Source organism: Corythoichthys intestinalis, chromosome 4, assembly GCF_030265065.1.
Source record: "Corythoichthys intestinalis isolate RoL2023-P3 chromosome 4, ASM3026506v1, whole genome shotgun sequence".
Classification (NCBI taxonomy): Eukaryota; Metazoa; Chordata; class Actinopteri; order Syngnathiformes; family Syngnathidae; genus Corythoichthys; species Corythoichthys intestinalis.
In genome coordinates, this window is record NC_080398.1 from 37,861,907 (window position 1) to 37,882,302 (window position 20,396).

At 37.3% G+C, this 20,396-nt stretch overlaps 1 protein-coding gene across 3 annotated transcripts in view; it reads left to right on the forward strand.

The window, feature by feature from the left end:
* The first annotated feature begins 628 nt into the window (after positions 1-628).
* inpp5b (inositol polyphosphate-5-phosphatase B) overlaps positions 629-20,396 on the forward strand; it is a 55,409-nt gene continuing 35,641 nt past the window's right edge. The window contains exons 1-6 of one of the 3 annotated variants that reach the window (XM_057833458.1): positions 629-913; positions 5,072-5,151; positions 6,466-6,563; positions 6,661-6,690; positions 6,796-6,906; positions 11,556-11,699. In XM_057833458.1, coding sequence (XP_057689441.1) covers positions 857-913; positions 5,072-5,151; positions 6,466-6,563; positions 6,661-6,690; positions 6,796-6,906; positions 11,556-11,699 — 520 coding nt within the window. In that variant the 5' untranslated portion in view covers positions 629-856. Of the gene's footprint in view, positions 914-5,071; positions 5,152-6,465; positions 6,564-6,660; positions 6,691-6,795; positions 6,907-11,198; positions 11,483-11,555; positions 11,700-17,141; positions 17,306-20,396 lie in introns of those variants that run through there. The other 2 variants (XM_057833459.1, XM_057833460.1) reach the window with 2 other exon arrangements.

Here is a 20,396-nt window from a genome sequence, read left to right on the forward strand (position 1 = left end):
CAATCAAAAAAAGTTGCTTCAATAAAAAAAAAATCAAATAAAAATTGCTTTCAAATGCATGTGTTTTATTTCAAATTTATTTTTGCATTCAAACACATTTTTTTTATTGAAGTGACTTTTTTTTTTATTGAAAATATATATTTTGATTGAAGCAACTTTTTTTCGATCGAATAATGAAGACACAAATCTACCCCAATATGGCTCCGCCCAGGGGATACAATTTTTGACTGAGGTAACTACATTGGCACGACACCAGCAGGCGTACCATATTCAATGGATGATGATCTTGGCAAAAAGTATAGCTGTCCTGCCAGCAGCCTGATTTAGAATTCCCCTCAAGAATGATGGGAAACAAAAAAAAAAAAAACGCTCATTTTCAACTTATTATTATAAGTATTCTTGTAAGTTAATTGTATTGCTTACACTGCGTTTCGGGGTCATCAATAACTTTTGGGGGGGAAAGGTTAGGACAATTTAAAAGACACAAGTAGCTAAGAATGACCCTATGTTTGCAGGATGACTGATTTTCAAGTTCATCCAAATGACGTAACACTTGCACATGCGTTCCATGTGCTCTACAAGTCTACATGTGCGCGCGCTTGCTCATGTACGCGCGTTGACAGCCCAGTTTCGACGTCACTCGGGGTTCGAGAATCAGTGCGTGGCAGTCGTGGTGTGAATTCCAGCAGAACAACACGGAGAGTTTGCCCACGAATAACTAGACTTTTGGACACAAGAAGCAAAGTCGCGCTCCAACAAGCCTCCTGTGCGCCTATCGTGTCCCTTGCCGCCCACTCATGACGACCACTCACGCGTGGACTTCCTGCAAGTGGACCCAAGAACCAGCACGGCCGTTATGGATCAGTCTATCGCCGTTCAAGACACCCTTCAAGCAGACGAAAACTGCATCATAGTATCCTTTCTTTTCTTCCGCTTTACGTGATGGATTTATTTTCTTCATCCCAGTTTAGGATTGTTAATCCTGTCGAGCGCTATTAAACGGATTGTTTGTATGCACTAGAAAGTTCCATGCGTGAGCTAATAGGAACATTTTCAACGAGATATTTTTAGTTTTCAAGACACGTTTGCATTTTAGGCGGGTGGGACGACATATATTTTCAGCCAAATTCAGTAGGGGCGCAATTGAGCCGCTAGGTGGTACTGTTGCTTCACTGAATTAAATGTAGTGCCAGTCACGTGGGTGTCGTTTGCTTTATGGGATTTTTACGCGCTCTTTACGTGGTTTTTATTTTTAATTCAGTATCAGTGGCGCCTCCAGAAATTTTTCATAGGGGTGGCCACTTAAAATCTTGGGGTGGCCAAAACTAAAAGCCATAATTTGAGGTTTTCATTATATCATTGCAGTAAAAAGGTCAGGGGAAAACTATCAGAAAGACTTAAGGACACGGCTACTGATATACTTTGGTGTATTGTGTAATATTTGGTGTTACTAATGATTTAATAATAAATAATAATAATACATTTAATTTGTAGAGCGCTTTTACCAATGCTCAAAGATGCTTTACAGTAGGAACAAAAACAGGAAACAACGTGAACAGAGCAAAACAAAGAAAATAAGTATAAGTTAAAAGCTAGTTTAAAAAGGTGAGTTTTTAACAGTTTTTTTAATGTGGGAAGGTCTGAATGTGCATAGTCCGTAACTGTCCAGTCAACATTTTGAGTTCCACAACAATTCTGTTTTATTGTTATGTACTGTATATATTAGGCACAAGGTGTACATTTAACTAGGGCTGTCAATCGATTAAAATTTTTAATGGAATTAATCACAGCTTAAAAATCAATTAATCTTAATTAATCGCAATTAAAACCATCTCTAAAATATGCCATATTTTTCTGTAAATTATTGTTGGAATGGAAATATAAGACAAGACGGATATATACATTCAACATACTGTACATAAGTACTGTATTTGTTTATTATAACAATAAATCCACAAGATGGCATTAACATTATTAACATTCTTTCTGTGAAAGGATCCACAGATAGAAAGACTTGTCATTCTTAAAGGATAAATGTGAGTTTGTATATTGTGACTAAATATTGCCATTTAATGTATTTGTTGAGCTTTCAGTAAATGATACTGTAGCCATTTAACTTCTGCCCAAATGCATGATGGGAAGTGGTGCAACCATGACTGTGTGTGGTGGCTGCAAATGCTATATCTTCTCTGCGTTGGATACACTACAGGGTGTTAAGAAAAAGTTCAGCTCTTGTCATTCTTCCCCACGTCGCTTCCCACTATATTTATAGTTGCTGTGGGAGAGATGACAAAGCTTTTCCCAATGAAAAGCACAGCCCCAATGAATGCTTTTTATCTACTCCACTCACTTGACACTGTCTCTTATCTCTTTATAGAAGTAAAACGGCGCCATTGTCGGCTGTTTGCGGCAATGCGTGAATGAGTCGTACTGCGAATGTGTTAATTTTGATAAATATTTTCACATGATTAATTTTAAAAAATTAATTACCACCCGTTAACGCGATAAATTTGACAGCCCTACATTTAACAAAACAAAATAAATGCATTCATTTGGGATGAAATGCATAACTGATGCTACAACAATCTAACGATATACTGGCAAGCGAGGTGGCCAACCAATTTATAGGGGTGGCTGTGGCCACCCCTGGCCACCCCCTGGTGGCGCCACTGTTCAGTATCATTTTTAAATTCTTTTTTTTTGTTTGTTTGTTTTAGTTCCCCCCCCCAATTATTATTTTAAATTGTATTTCATTTCCAGGTACAATTTTATACTGTTTCAACTTTACAGGAAGTATCGACTATGTTGAGAAAAGTATACTCAAGAGCCAGTTTTTTTTTTTTTTTTTTTTTTAAAGAGAAGTCATAATTGCCGTTTAATTTTCCCCGCCAAAATAAAGTAATTTGTGTTTATAAAATGTATGCCGTTACAATATTCGTCTTGATATTACAAGCAAAAAGGGATTTTATTCATGTTCTTATATATATATTTTTTTTTTTCTCCAAAAATAATAGTTCTTTAAGTCAACTTACCTTAAAGGGATCCACGAATTGAAAGACTTGTAGTTCGCAAAATATTACCGTTATTATGAGCTAAAATAATTTGATATTAAAACTAGGGTTGTTCCGATCATGTTTTTTTGCTCCCGATCCGATCCCGATTGTTTTAATTTGAGTATCTGCCCATCCCGATATTTCCCGATCCGTTTGCTTTTTTTTTTTTTTTTTTTTGCTCCCGATTCAACTCCAATCATTCCCGATAATTTTTCCCGATCACATACATTTTGGCAATGCATTAAGAAAAAAATGAATAAAACTCGGACGAATAAATACATTCAACATACAGTACATAAGTACTGTATTTGTTTATTATGACAATAAATCCTCAAGATGGCATTTACATTATTAACATTCTGTCTGTGAGAGGGATTCACGGATAGAAAGACTTGTAATTCTTAAAGGGTAAATGTTACTTTGTATATTGTGACTAAATATTGCCATCTAGTGTATTTGTTGAGCTTTCAGTAAATGATACTGTAGCCATTTAACTTCTGCCCAAATGCATGATGGGAAGTGCAACTATGACTGTGCGTTGTGATACCAATTGATATATCTTCTCTGCGTTGGGAAATAAAATAGGGTGTTAAGAAAAAGATCAACTACTACCTTTCTTCCCCACATTGATTCCCACGATATTTCTAATTGATGAGAGAGGGAATGTAAGGCCAATGTTTAGCCAATTAAAAAAAAGCTTCAAAGGCTGCCAAAATTCTCTCTACTCCATCAACGTTGCCTTTTAGTCCTATGTATACGTAAAATGGTGCTATTATAGACTGAGCGAAAACTAAAGACTCTGGATGAGTGTAAGACATTTCTACTGTAACGTTAAATACAATTAGAAAACGATTTAGTTAAAAAATATATATATATATTTAAAAAAGGCATGTCCGATATTTTTTTGCCGATTCCGATACTTTGAAAATGACGTGATCGGACCCGATCAATCGGCACATCTCAAATTAAAACCCCTCTTGATGTTTTTTTTTTTTTTTTTTTTTTTTTTTACAATTTGTAAGATTAGTTTACCTAGTAGGTTGCCATTGTTGATGATGTCGCAGGGCGGTGACGTTTCTGGTTTAAGCTGCCGGCCTTCCAGAGTATGACTCTAGCACAATTAACATGTCATCAGTTCAACGCTTTCAATTTGAACCTGAGAGGAACACTAATGAGTATGACAGCACTGTTGATATTTCACAAAACGAGCAGCAAAGCAAAATGAACAGGAAAGACGGGATGAGACGAGACGAGAATAGGAAAAAAAGGGTGGTCTGCCAAAATGTGCTAATTTGACACCCGAAGTACTACCGTGCGCTTTCAGCTTGTTTTGTTTAGATGCATACAGACAGAACATACTAAAGATGCCTTAAGAAAATACTTAAACGTAGTAATGTCAAATAAGGCTGGTTTAAATATGCTACATGACTAATGTGGTCAACAGATCAAAAAGTCTGCTTTAGAGCTACTACAAGAAAACCCAATGCTTAAAAGTATGAGAGGGAAACACATGCAAAAAGTATTTTGAGGCAATGAAAAGCTAATAAAAGACTCAATAAATGCTTTTAACCAATGAGCGCATGTGTTGGACGTCTCGCCATGTAAAATAAATTGCAGTTACCCAATAGTATTCGTCAAGTGACAGTGACAATCTATGTCATCACCCCGAGCGTCCATTGCGCGCTTAAAGCATGGCGCCCTCTGTAGGTCAAAACATGTACTAAATATTATATATTTTTAGATCAATGGCAGTATTTTATGTGTTCCTAATAACATATTTTGGTAAAAGTGAACAATTGTGGCTTATTATATCCTACAAGTCTTTAAGTCCGAGGTTCCCTTTAAATCATGTGGTAATCCTCTTTTAGTAGTTGTCAGAACCACAGAAAATCAATCTTTTAGAGACCATGTTTATTTATGTGTCTCAAAATATTCTTTATATTTGCAAAATGCCTTAGTGTTTAAAGGATGATGGCTCATTTTGTGGTTATGTTTTCCTGAACTTAGTCGTGAAACATGCTGTGCAATGTGATGTCCATTTAGATGACAAAACAGAAAGCAGACTGCTGGGATTGGTGCAATCTGCAAAAGAGCATGCGTGAGTTTTTAAACTGCAGTACAGTGATCCCTCGTTTTTCACGGTTAAGAGGGATCAGAAGCCGCTGCGATAAGTGAAAAACCGTGAACTAGCGACCCAATTTTGATTCATTTTTATTTATTTTCTTGGGTGTGTTCAATGTATTTATTCAGATTTCGCATTGGAAGGAGATACATACCGTAAGAGACATGTTTTTCACTTTTTCCCAAAGTATAATTAAAAAAAAAAAATGTTATGTGTATTTTAATAAATAATTTTTAAGCGCTTCAAATGTAGGGATGCAGCTATCGATTATTTTAGTAGTCGATAAATCGATGTACTAGCTAGTTCGAATAATCGAGTAATCAGATAAGGAATATGAAAAATAAAATACCTGAGCTGAGCCTCACACAGTATTAAAAATAATTAAATGACATTATATAGCAGAAGTCCGCTAGCTTAAATGCTATAAAATGCTAACGTTCTTTTTCTCCATTGCTATTAACAAATAGTTCAGACTCGTATTCCCACAAAAAAACGCCTAAATATACATATATAAACTAAATTGCGAATGCATTAAAAAACATTAGCCCAAACAAAAACTTAGCTTAAGTTGGTCTTAACAGGGAGCAGTTGGATTCAGCCATGTGAAATGAGGCAGACCAGAGGGCAATGTATCCACCCTAATCAATAAACTAAATGTAAACACTTTCAATATTAACCATTATGCCACTTTAATTAAATGAATACTCGAAACAACATTTTATTTGAATATTTTTTTCCTAATCGAATACTCAAGTTAATCGATTAATCGTTGCAGCACAATTCAAATGTAATAATTACGATCAGTTTTAAAAATGTAATTGTCCCACCAAATTATTTTTAAACAAGTATAAAGTAGAAAAATGCTTGTCTTTATTTAATGCCTCATTGATTGAGTCCACTCAAATCCGCTCAAGCTGCTCACTTACACACAATGAGATGCCACAGCAACTGTTTAGCAAGTTAAATGATGATTGACGCATGCGGCACTTTGAGGTTTCGGCTTTCAAGCGTCCCTGGCAAGATCAAACTTTAAAGTCTGTCAATCATCATTACTTTAATAAGCAACTCCAGTGCACTGCCTGACCAAGAAAAGCGGCAGGAGCAAGAGTGAGAGACTACGTGATCGGATCGGGCCATCTCTATAAAATGCTGCATTTATTTGTTTATTTTTATATTAAAAAAAACAAGAGCGCGAAGTTTGAAGCGCAATGTAGCGAGGGATCACTGTAGTTTGTATTTAATTTTCTGAACATACACATCAATGCATGAAGTTTTGGTCATTCGTTCCAGAATTTTTATTTACACTCATCGGAGGATGGCGATAACTGCGGACGATGTGTCTTTGGAAGACATCGTGCCGATTGACCTTGACTTTGCTGTTGTTGAGAGTGAGCATACACAGTATATTCATCATTGTATTTTTTATATACAGTACTATTAAATTAATGGAGATGTTAAGTCAAACATATTTTCTTTGTTTACTAGTTTCCTCCCCAGAGGAGCTGGTGCTTGTCGGTATGTTTTTTTTTTTGTTTTTGTTTTTTTAAATTCACATCATAATCATGTTGTATAAGTACATGTATTAAATATATGACTCATTTTTTAAATGTTTTTGTTAAGGTGCTGATACCAGAGTACGAGTAAGCTACAAGGAAGAGAACCTTGAGCTCAGGCTTCCTTTTGGGTCCCACTCGCGACTTTTTCTCGGCGAGGTCATAAGGGCATGGAGCGGTAGGTTGACGTTACAATTTGTTGAACGTGTGTTACGCACCATGCACACAATCTTATTACCATCACCATCTTTTTAGCATAGAAGAACAAATGAGAATCAAATGATACACTGAACTTGACATTTTCAAATGTCAAATAGTTTTCCCGAAGCAAATGTGTGTCTTTGTTTCAATTTTTCACATTTTCATAAAATAGTTGGCCTCGACTGAACTCTACCTCATGCCACCCTGTCACGCATATGTCACAATAAGACAATTACTGAATATTTTACAAATAGTTTTCCCGAAGCGAATTAGTGTCTTCTATTTTTCACATTTTTATTGAATAGTTGGCCTTGATTGAACTCTACCTCATGCAACCCTGTCACGCATATGTCACAATAAGACAATTAAGGAATATTTTACGTTATGTTTTCACTTGTTTAAGTAAGAAAGTTTGACAGCAGTAACAGCTAGCTAAACAGTTAGCTTTTATTCCGGGGAAAAAAGCTAACATTAGCACAGATTTGCAATCCTGTTCGCTATGACCCTCTTACTGCAGTAATGCTAAAAGCAGTGGCGGACTTGGCAATTTTGGGGCCTAAGGCGACCATATCCAGGGGCCCTCTTCATGGGTCAGGGGTTAAAAAGGTGAGAAGGGTGTGGAGGAAATATGTTCCGGTACACTAGGGCTGTCCTAAACGACAAATTTTCTCCTGATTAGTCAGCCGACTAGTTTTACGATTAGTCGACTAATCTAATAATTAATTTTTTTTTACTAATTTAGCAATGACATTTTTGTTGACGCTTATTAATTCACAAAACTATTTTGGAACACTTAAATTCTTTATTAAAATACAAATAATCGTGTAAATAACAATAATTAATCACAAATAAACAGGTTAAATGCTGATAGCATTTACTAGTGCAAAAGAACAGAAAGTAAACAGATTCAGAACACTGACTTTGCCTTTCCAACATTATTCAAAACAATTCTTGAAAAAAAATTCTAGCATTATCATTATAGTATACTACTATATATAATAGTAGTATAATAATTATAATAATTATTCATTACCAGTCATATTTGTCATAAAGAGTGTCATTTGACAGCTATTCTTAGTGTAGAATCTGTATTCTGTAGTATTTACTCTACATATTATAATATTAATTCTGAAGTACTGTATGTAGGGATGGGAATCGAAATCCCATTCCAATTCCGAACCGGTTCCTTGTGTTTCGAGGCCTTGACATCACAATGAAAAAGCCTTAACGATCCCTTTAACGAGTCCTGAAGACGCATATTGTGACTGTCTTGTTGTCTAAACACATCAAACTAGCATGGCGCCAAGAACCACTTGCTCCAAAGTTTGGCTACACTTCACCAGGAAAGAGGGTGAAAATGAAAGGTTACGATGGTTTAGCACGAGCATTGCAGCCGTAAACATAACAATGACAGCACGTAGGTTCAAACGCTCGAAAGTGTATCTTCACTTCACGAGGAAAAATTACAACAAAACGACTTGCAGTCATTGCAAGGTGGAGATAACTGCATCGTGAGGGAAGGTGGAGATAACTGCATCGGGAGGGAATAGACTGCACTGTCATCACAGAGACAGCTACAGCTAGCTAAACTCCGAAATGACGATACAGAAGACGTTGGAATAATTTGCTGACTTTATTCAACCATCACTTGAACAGTGAAACTAAAAATAAAACTCCAAAATGACGATACAGAAGACGTTGGAATAATTTGCTGACTTTATTCAACCATCACTTGAAGAGTGAAACTAAAAATAAAACTCCGAAATGACGATACAGAAGACGTTGGTATAATTTGCTGACTTTATTCAACCATCACTTGAAGAGTGAAACTAAAAATAGAAATGAAAAAATCAATTTCGTTCCCAATAACAAACAGGTTTGCATCAACGTAAAATAGCGATGATTAGCTACTAATACAGTAATAACAAAACGGTTAGCATGCGTTCGCTAGCATTAGCACATCGTTCAAACCACTACACAACTGGATTTAAGTGTCCGATCGCGAGTGGAAACACACAACAACAAAACAAAAGATGATACATACAGGCGTTGCCTCTGTAGATATTTTACAAACATTAACAAAGAACGTAGGGTCGTAGCAGTGCTTCCCTCTCTCACTAACTCGCACACTCGCTTGGATGCGGCATTTCTTCTTCACGTGAGCGCGTTCTTCTTCGCGTGAGGAAGCGCAAGGGCGCCCCCACTTGAGCGTGAAAGCACCATAAAAACTAAAAGGCATGCATTTCAATATACTGGTAAATAATACACTTTAACAGGGGTCCCCAAACTATGGCCCGCGGGCCGGATACGGCCCATCCCGACATTTGGTCCGGCCCCATGAACAATACCAGAGAGCATGTTGAATTTTTTTTTTTTTTTTTTCTCAATAGTGTTTATTTTCTGGCCTTTTTCTGTGAAGAACTCAGAGAGGGTTATTTGGTTATCATCTATTTGATTAATAGTGTTATTATTATTTATTAATATTATATTATATTATTATTTTTATTTTATTTGCTTTTACTCTGCAATCGTCACACTTTTTCTGTTACAAACTGACCCCGGCCCCTCATCAGAGAAGGGAAAAGTTATGTGGCCCTCACAGGAAAATGGTTGGGGACCCCTGCAAGTTTAACACATATTGCCAACGGCAGACCAACAACCTATATGCCAATATATACCAATATTTTTTATTTCTATTAGAAAAATGTTTCAGTAAAATGTTACACATTCTTGTGCATTTGCCACTTATTGACACAGTTAATATTGAGGCTTTGGGCCTCTTTTGACCTCGTTGTGAGTTTGTAAGGTTGTGACTTCTGATTAAACAAACTCGATGCCAATCAAAAGGTTTGTTCTTTTTCCCCAAATTAGAATCGATAAGAGAATCGATGAAGAATCGAATCGTTAAGCAATATCGATAATGGAATCAGAATCGTGAAAATCCTATCAATTCCCATCCCTAGAAGTATGTGGGATTAACTCCAGAAATCGTTATTTATATGACGAACATGATGTGCTTTTATTTTGAAATGTTTACCGGAGTTACGTTCGCTAAAACCCTAACCGAAAGCTTTACACACCGTAAAAATCATTCTTCGTCATTGCTTGTGGGGTCACTAACAGATTTAAAGCTTTTTTATTTCGTTACCAAATGCTGTTTACCAGCTGTTTAGTGTAATTGTATGACTGATTGGAACTGTACTGCATTGTTTCGCCACATGGTGTGCTGTCGTGTATTTTATGTTCGGTGTGAAGAAGAAGAAAGTTAAAAGAGGCATTAGCGACCTGTTTTCAATGTCCCCCTCACTGCACTTTGGCCCTCATGGAGAGCACGTTCGCTCATGTGTTCGAAATAAACGATAGATAGCAGACGTGCAAAAGTAGCAAGTGAGCTGTAAAAATAGCGAGCTTAGTGGTGTGAAAAACATGGGAGAGTTAAGTGAAGCTAACGAACAGCTAAGCGGAGCTAAGCGATGCTAAACGGAGCTAAACGAAGCTAAACTGCGCTAAATGAAGCAAAGCGACTGATCCGCAGTTCGTCGTCGTGGAACAGTCCATTGTAATGCGTGTGTGTGGGTGAGAGATAATATAAATGCAGCATTCAAATGGCTTTCTTTTTTGTTTTTTTATATGTTTATTTGGTATGCTGACTTTACACATGACGAATAGTTGTGGGTGCTGCTGGCTCCGGTGGCCCAAGCCCTTGCTTGTTAGGGCAAGGGCGGTTGGTTGTGGGCCCCCTACTGGTTGGGGGCCTAAGGCGATCGCCTTCTTCGCCTGAATAGTATATCCGCCTATGGCTAAAAGTTAATCAAATAAATAAAGTAATGACATTTTTACCAATGATAATCTGTAAACTAGGCTAATGACAGAAAATGAAGGATTACTTTTCAAGAGTTTGCAAGACCAAATGCCCTCAAATTTTGGTATTTGTGTGCCATTCCAACATTTAAAATTGAAAGGTCAGCATGATTAATGGTTAACGATATAGTTTCAGTATCATTATTATGACAACAAGAGTGCTGTATGACGCCAAACATGAAGTGAGTTAATTTTGGGGCTTTTTTTCCCGAAGAAACCTGTTCATCCAGGCCAACTTCTGTCTCTTCATGTGGACAACCGGGAAAAAAATGCCCTTATATCTTGAAGTGTCCTTGTATTTACCTGACACGCTCATTCCAAAGCGAAACTTGGGCGTGACATAGAGAAAGTAAAAAGCCAAGAGAGGTGGAGTTTAAGGGCTGTACCTTTTTTGCTCTTTCCAGGACGCGTCACCTGTTCTTGGTGACAACTAGGTTTTAAGATTTAGATTTCACAAGATTCAGCTCACTGCGATGGGATTAGCCGGGCAGTTGTCAGGCACACGTCACTTTTGTCACTGGAGCGCTATTTTCCATTAGAATCCACTCAAAGACACGGATGAGGACTTTTTGGGGAGTGGTGTTTTTTTTGGATGACCCTTAAAGGGGGATCAGTTCAGGGACTAAGAATGGAGGGTTTACGCAACATAACGCCAGTTATTGGTAGAAGTAAACTTGGAAGCAATACTGAAGGTGAGCCGCTTTCCAACCGTTTTCGAGATATATCGAAGGTATTTTCAAGTGTTTTTTTTCCTTCTCTTCACAGATGTTTGCAAATTTCCCACACAAGAAGCCAAATTTGAGTGGATTAGCAAATACCGATCTGCCACCAAAGGACAGGGACTTGTCAAACAAGCCCTCGCACCCCTGGGCACAACGCTAAATAAACTCAACCAGCAAAGAAAAACAGGTTTGTCACAGACACTATCTTCATTTTACTGAGGGTATTCAGCCTGAATGCACCTGAGGATGTGTTACTGTTCATTTTCCGAGGCGGGTGAATTTACATATGCAGCATGTATAATGAACTCAAGGAATTGATTGGGTAATATTTGACCCATTTTGACATTTAACTCAAGGGCGTTATATAAGTAATTGTCTTCCCATATGTTGTAATGATAGAATAGATAAAATAGACCCTACCATTGTTAAGTGAATTATTTTCATTATGTTCAGACTTACATTCATCTAATTTCACTTGCTGAATGTGCCGGTCTGTTTTTTTTCCCTCAAACACATGTTTGCTTGGCTGATGACTTGACCAACCCAACCTCCAACACACAGTCACACTCACACAGCCCTAACAGATTCATGTCGACAACATGCCACCTCCTCTGCCTCCGTGAAGCGGAGGGGTATTACAAGTTTTTTTTTCGGCCAGCAGCAACCACGCTAAGTAATGTGAAAAGATGTCAATGTTGTGGAAGTAGGGGAAACAACCAGGGGTGAAAGTGGGCTAGAACGGTAAGGAACGCAGTTCCGGTATAAGATTTAGGGCCGGAACGCGGATCGGCAACTATCAAAACGCTATGTAAAAAAAATAAAATACAATGCTGCCACACATGCATTTCATCTCCAAGGAGAAAACAATTTACCAGCAACAGATTTACATACACAAGTGTTAACAACAAGCATTATAAAGTGCTTGTGTTGCGTAATCCGTTTCCACCGATATTTTTTATTTATTTCATTCCACGGACGGCATGGAGGTTTCCCCAGCTGCTGCAGTTATCTTAGTCTGACGATGACGAGTCATGTCAATGTGTGAATGCACGCAGCAAAGAAAAACGTCTGGACTCAATTATCCGTTCAATTGGTTGACATGCTGACATGTGATCACCAGAGATAGTTAGCTCTGATTGGTTCAAATGTGCATGTTTTCTGAAACAGAAAAAAAGGGGGCAATGGAACAGAAAATGGATCAAATCTTTAAGAGCAAGCAAAGAGTTAAGGAGGCTTATTTATCATATTTAATTTTATTTGCTCTGATGGGGAGGTTCAGAACATCTTAGATGACAATGTGCACTTTGGACTTGTATTTGTTCATTTATGTCAGGCTACTTATTCATTTCCTGATGATTTAAAAAAGTCGATGTTTGCGTGATCTTCAAAATATATTCCATTTCACTCTGCATAATAAAAGTCATTTGTACTTATTTTTCTTAATGTATGTTACTTATATCTTTATTATTAAAAAACAACAAAAAGTAAATGTTTACATTATCTTCAAATTTAATATACATCCCATGTTCTTAAGTAGTTGAGATTTGGCATTCAGTATGTGAGGAAATGAGGGAAAATAAAAATTTGGAAGATGGAGGTAGGGGTTATAGCTGTTTTTGGTAACTTTTACTTTGCAAATCATTGAAAAAATATAATTTTGAATGAAAATCAGTTTTTCTGTGTGTTCTAGAAATAACTGACCAAAACAATTAATTTTCTTTGCATTTCAGTAGTTGTAACAAAAAAAAAACAATAAAATAAATAAGTAGATAAATAAATACAGTTTCTTGCTTCGTGGCGACCTTCACGTCGGGGAGTTCTGGCAAGAAATTCTAACCACTTTCACCCCTGGAAACAACACTAATTTTGCCACTGAAAGTCCAACCGCCATCAGAGTTGGCATAACATTAAAGTTCCTCCTGTAACACGAAAAAGCATGTTTATTTCATAATACACGCGGTATTTTATGCTCCTGAATGAAATGGACGACTTGGATTTGTGAAGAAGCGATCGATATATTTATTCAATTTTTTTAATCCCGCGCTATGAAAATGACAGACTTCCGGCTTCGGTCTTGCATTGAGGAAGAAGGCGTTGTGACGTGTACGGGAGAACGAGTCCTCTTCACTATACAGCCGGACTGTTGTATGAGAAGGACTAAGGATTCAGCTGATTTTGCGGATTTATTCGTTTATTTTTCGCATAACGGCAGCCAAACGGCTGCAGTAAAATCTTGCTGTAGGGGGGAGAAGTGTGTGAGCCTTTTGGGGGTTTCAAATGGTTCCCATTCACTGGTGGATATTGGCCAAAACAAGCCCTACTATTGTGGGACCATGGGACTTACGAGGAAGGGAGTAAACATCGTGTTTTGTATTATGTCAAATACTGGGATCATTTTAATATGTACGTAGGTGGCTTGCATTTTGTGGCTGACATGCCGTACCAGAATAAAGTGTAATTGCACAACCACTCAGTGGGTGGCAGTGCCACTATCGTTTTTTTCTTTGTTTTTTTTCCGTGTGTGCACAGTATTTTTGAACCAAACGAGCACACAGCAAAGAGCACTTGAGATATGAACAGCCAAGAAAAGGAAATATGGCGAAGCGTACTAGAATTTAGCTTTTAGCTTTGACTTTTACTACAGTGAGAGACAAGGAAAGACCAGTCTGTTTACTTTGTCTAAAAATGTTCACAGCGGACAGCAGGATTTTTTTTTTTTTTTTTTCAGCGAGTGCCAAATATTGCCAACAATCCTCCCGCTTTGTCAGTGTTACATCAGTAAACCAGTGAGCACTGTCAGCATCATAAAAGGTGGCATACCAAGTTGCTCAGTGCAAAATAACCCCACACCATAGCAAAGGAGCTGATACTCCCTGCAGCAAAAAAAACTGTCCCTCTGTCCAATGACACTGTCGTTTTGTTCTATTAATTTTTGTTTTTTTCGGTCTAATTGTTCGACATTTTGTCCTCATGAGTTAATGTTGCTTATCAATTTGAATGTATTATTATTTATTGCTTTTATTAAATTTTATTTTTCAGTATCGAACAGTCAAAAAATGTATCTTGAGTGTATTTTTACAGAATGTTTTTTTATTTTTTTTTATTTTTATTTTTATTTATTTTTTTTTTTTTTTTTTGGACACTTTATACAATTTTTCTTTGATATTAAAAACAGGGGTGAAAGTGGCTAGAATTTCTTGCCGTAACTCCCCGACGTGAAGGTCGCCACGGAGCCAGAAATCTTATTTGTTTATTTCTTTTTGGGGGGGGGGGCGGGGGGAATCTTTTAAACTACTGAAATGCAAAGAAAGCTGTTTTAGCAGTTATTTCTAAAACACATACAAAAGCTGATTTTCATTCTAAATTGTATTTTTTCAATGATTTGCTAAATAAACGTGAACAAAAACAGCAATAACCCCAACCTACATATCCTAATTTTTATTTTCCCTCATTTCTTCACATACAAAATGCCAAATTTTAACTACTTAAGAATATAAGATATATATATTAAAATAAAATTGAATTTAATGTAAACATTGAGGGTTTTTTTAATAGTAAAGATATAAGTAACATACATTCAGAAAAATAAGTACAAATGACTTATATTATTCAGGGTGAAATGGAATATATTTTCAAGATCGCGCAAGCATTGGCTTTTTTAAATCATAAGAAAATGAATAAGTAGTCTAGCATAATTGAACACATATTGGTCCAAAGTGCACATTGCAAGATGTTCTGAACCTCCCCATCAGGGTAAATAAAACTAAATATGATAAATAAGCCTCCTCAACTCTTTCGTTGCTCTTAAAGAGTTGATCAATTTTTTTTTTTTTTTTTGCTGTTCCAGAAAAATGCACATTGGAACCAATCAGAGCTAATCATCTCAATCATCAATGGTTATCACATGTCAGTATGTCAACCAATTGAATGGATAAATGAGTCCAGGCGTTTTGCTTTGCTGCATGCATTCGCACATTGACGTGAATCATCGTCAGACTCAGAAAACTGCAGCAGCTGGGGAAACCGCCATGCCGTCCGTGGAATAAAATAATAATAAATATTGGTGTTTTTTTACATAGCGTTTTGACAGTTGCTGTCATATTTTCGGAATCAAAGCACCGTGTAACGGAACAGCATTCCGGCCTTGAATCTTATACCGGAACTGCGTTCTGGCCCCTGAATCTTATACCGGAACTGCGTTCCTGACCACCCCTGATTAAAAAGAACACAATGTTATGCAGAAGTGTATAATAATAATAATAATAATAACATATAATAATAATAATGACAAGCCACCGTTTGTCCCTAATAGGAAATGAATGGAAATTGTGTGCGAAGGAGATGTTTACAGAGCCAAACCTACCAATTCCCTCCGAAAATGATGTGCCTGGTGCCAAATTCACTGGCAAAGATGTGGAAGAACATAAAAATGTTCAGTTAAAGAGATGGCTTGTGTGTCGAAGGCTGAAAAAGACGAAAAAAAAACGAGCCGACCTAAGCATAGCCTTAGCTTTTTTATCAACGCGACTGACAATTACATTCTCCTGCTTCAACGAGCTATCCTTTACCAACAGCCCTGTCTTTCTTATATATCCTCTGGTTGTCCTAGGTCTCTGACCGTTCTTGGGGCTAATTTAGTTAGCTTTGTGTTGCGATCGCAAATGCTACTCAGTGACAGCCAACGAACACTTTAAATTTTTTCATTGATAACAAATCTTAATTCTATCATTTATTTACACTTTCCTCTTTCTAAAGTTGTGTTATATGTATATATATATATATATATTTATAAAGCAGAAACGGTAACAGTGGCAGTCAGATACCATTGTAATTCTTTTCAGGTCATTCATTGTCAGACAGAAGCAGTACGGCACAACGTTACGCTAAAAAAATAAGTTAAAAATATAAAAATGGCTTACCTCTTTGTCCTCTGAAAGACCATGCCAACCCAACATAATGTTTACTGCATATGAAATGTGAATGGATTCACCGAGCTGGTGTTAAAGTCCGCGCAAGTTAATTCGGTCTTCACATTTTTTCCTCCCGAGTTTTTGGTTTCCGGAAACGTATGAAGAAAACATCCTTCATGTGTCGTAATGTCTAGAGTCGTTTCTACCAGTTTCAAAAAAGCAATGCGTGATCGGCATGCTCGTTTTTGAAAGATTACCGGTGAAAAGTAGCACAAATTACGTTGTTTCTATGCGAGGGCGGGTCTATAATGTCCCACTTTGGCTTTACATCGATTTACGATGCGACGTCACGGTCTAAAAATAGCATGCGTGCGGTACGTCATTAGATCTTTGACATGTGTAATCAGTTAAACTTTGTCAGGTGCTGCTTGTTTCAGCAGGAAGTTCATTGGTTAAACTCTGCGCGTTATCGGTTGGAACAAAATCCAGCACCCACTTGGCCCTTTCTGGAATCGGTTTGACACATGTGCTTTAGAGGAAGCTCGCGTAGCACTGGTAGTCCTCTGACCACAGTTTGAGAACCATTGGCCTAATCGTGGAACATTGGCTCGTGTGGTGCCATGAAACGTATGAGAGTCAGAAAACTACGTCCGCAAAATGCTAGCATTCAGTAAAAATGATGGTTATTGTAATTTAACAAGTGTGCATAGCCAAAAGTATTTTGAGTCCACGTTATTGCCGTTTTCAAGACGAAATGAAACTCCTCCCACGGTAACGTGAATAGGGGCTGGTCTCAGTCGGAAGCTCTCTGGACTCGCCTTTTCCTCGGGTGCAGAATGCGAGGGAACTTGGAACGACGTGTCGATAGTCATGAGAGATTCTGGTATGACCAACAAATACATTGCTTTGGATTTTTGTTGAACATGAATTATCAGTATGTGGTCCGCTCGTTGTTTTGTTGTCGCTGGTTGAAGTTAGCGGCCTAGCTCGAGGAAGTGAGTGGGGAGCGCGCTGCCCGTCGACGGATTCGATAAATCTCGGAGAGGAAAACGACTACAAGATGATGCTGATTTCTGCAACATATAAACCTTTCTTCGTTTCAATTCTATCAAATGGACGTATTTCAAGTGGTTAACGACGTCGCTTGAGCAGTTTGTGATGCTGCCATTGTGTTGTTGTGGTTACGGTGTTGTAATAACGCCGTTCATTGGGAAACAATTCATGTCTTAATGCTTGAATCGTTTTTTAAATGTGAGGTGTGTTTGCTGTTTTAGCATTTAAATTAAGTAATTTCATGAATTAGCTAGGTAATAAATGCGCCCATGTGTTTTCTGATGGGTTTATACTTTGCAATGGATTATGGGGGGAATCCTAATTCTTCTGCGGATTTAAAGTTTAGAGTAATAGTATAGCATTGTAGGGATGGTTGTGTAATACTGAACTTTGTGCATTTGTATTTGAAAGGCTATGAATGACTCATTTGTATGAGATGATAAAACCCTCTTTATCAAACCATTTTATCCGAACGTGCAGATCCTTAAATTTTTTAATGTTTAAGTCTTTAAATCAGAGAAAATATTTCCCAAGCCAATTGTTTTTTGTACATGTGAAGAATTGAATTATTTAAAGGTGAGCAGGTAAACCACAAGCATCAATGTGTTAGTAGCAACACCGAGATGCCAAGTTGTCTTGAAGGTGCTAAAGTGTTGCCAACTCCCCAATAAGGAAAGTAGCTATTGGCTGTCCTAAAAGTCGCTAGATGACGCCCTTATCTAATTTGCATAATTGCTAATTGGCATGTAATTGTAATGGGCCCTGTAGGAGAAAGGAATAATTTCGTGGGAGAAGCAAAAAGTGATTAAAAAGAAAAGAAAAGAAAGAAACACTCTGAATATGTCTAAAACTACAAATGATCCCTAACCCTAACCTTTTTTTTAACATTGCCAAACTAAATGGACCAAAAATACAATAAAGCACAGTAGGGAAAAAATGATGGTAACTTGTCACTTTGACAAAAAAAAAAGTCACCAAGAGGCTTTGGAAATTCTCCAGTTTAGGGCTGCAGCTATCGATTATTTTAGTAGTCGATTAACCGTTGAACCATTAGTTTGAATAATCGAGTAATCGGGTAAGGAACATGAAAAATTACCTCAAATGGTATAAAAAATAAATGAATTAGGATCTAGTTTAAATGCTATAAAATGCTAACTTTTTTACAATGCTCTTTACAAATGGTTCAGACACATATTCCCACAAAAATAGGCTAAATATACAGTATCTATAAACTTAATTACGAATGCATTAAAAAAAACATTAGCTCAAACAAAAACTTATCTTATGTTTTTCTTAACAGGAAGCACGTAGATTCAGCCATGTGAAATTAGGCAGTCTAGAAAGCAGTGTATCTACCCAAATCAATTAAACTAAATGCAAACACTTTCAAAATAAACAACGCCACTTTAATTAAACGAATACTCGAAGCAGCAAAATTGAATTCAAATCTTTTTTTTTTCTTTTTTTTTATCGAATACCCGAGTTAATCAATTAATCTTTGCAGCACTACTCCAGTTTGACACTTTTTTTTTTTAACTAGTGACTGCCACCGCGGCCTGAAATGTAACTGCACTTCATGTTAAAGGGGAAGTTCAGAATGTGTGACATTAGGCCTAATTCTGGAGTTAACATATGCACACATGAGAATTACCGATGACCCATGCAATTAATAGTGTTGGCTATATTTTAAGGATAAAGTGATTCTAACTTACCATTGCATGTCAATAATTGTAGTATGAACAGCAACATTTGTAATCCAGTAGCTCTGCAGGGAACAGGGTGTCAAGGCAAGTAGGGCGGAGTGATATCATATTGTTATTTTTATCTGTTAATTTTTTATAACTTAGCCAGCAGCAAGTAACCACAGTTTAGATTGTTCCTCGTTCTTCATAGGGAATTTGTGGAAACGTTCCTTTGCCCATTTCTTCTGTCTGTTTCCACAGCTTCTAAATCAGTGGTTCTTAAGCTTGCTAAAGGTACCGAACCCCACAGGTTTCATATGTGGATTCACTGAACCCTACTGAATTAGATAGTGAAGCTTTTTTTTTTTTCAAATTCAAAACCTAACCTAGCAAGCTAATAATTTTGCCGTTCAAAATTCTTCTCCACTTCTTCTTTTGACTGCACGTTTTATTAACAGGTCAAAATTTGAGACCACACTGCCCATTGGTCTGTTGTATTCCCTCATACCAAGTGCGAGTCAACCTTCCACTGAGCAAACCAGTTCCTACTTCCATCAGATCGAGGACTATCAGTTAAAAGGAATGGATTAAACCTTTAAATTGGTAGTAAACCAGTCCAAAATTTGGTCTAAAAAGCCACTTTGCCTATATTTAATCAGCGTACAAAAATAGGGCTCAGCCTCAGCGTTTCTTTACCCCTTAGACTTACTCACCGAACCCCTGGAGTTCGATTGAACCCAGGTTAAGAACCACTGTTCTAAATGTATGCGAGCAAGCACCATTGACTCATGCTAGCTTAGCCACTCTGGAGCCCTGCAACTAACAATCTGCACGGAATTTGTTGAAACGCACTCCACCGACTGACTAAACCCCGGCTAACTCGAAAAATAAGCCTACTGTTCAAAATTCTGAACTTCATGCATGCACACACGAACATAAAGCAATGAGTATTTGGCCCATCAAATCAGTAGCAAAAAACGTAAAAACAGCAAACTTGATTGTTTACTGTTAAGAGCGAGTCTTAAGTGGGTTAGAAAAGTGGTTTTGGCACTCGTAGACTATGCAGAGAAACAGCGCTGCGCATGTTCACCAAGAGTGTTCGACCCGAATACGCTCTTTTCAAGGGCTTTTTGGGGCAGTATCAGTTAATATGTCCGCAGTCTGTGTACTTATAAGGGCATTGATGGGGCATGCATGGAGTAGAAAAGTATGTTAAACTACCACAAAAAAATCCATATC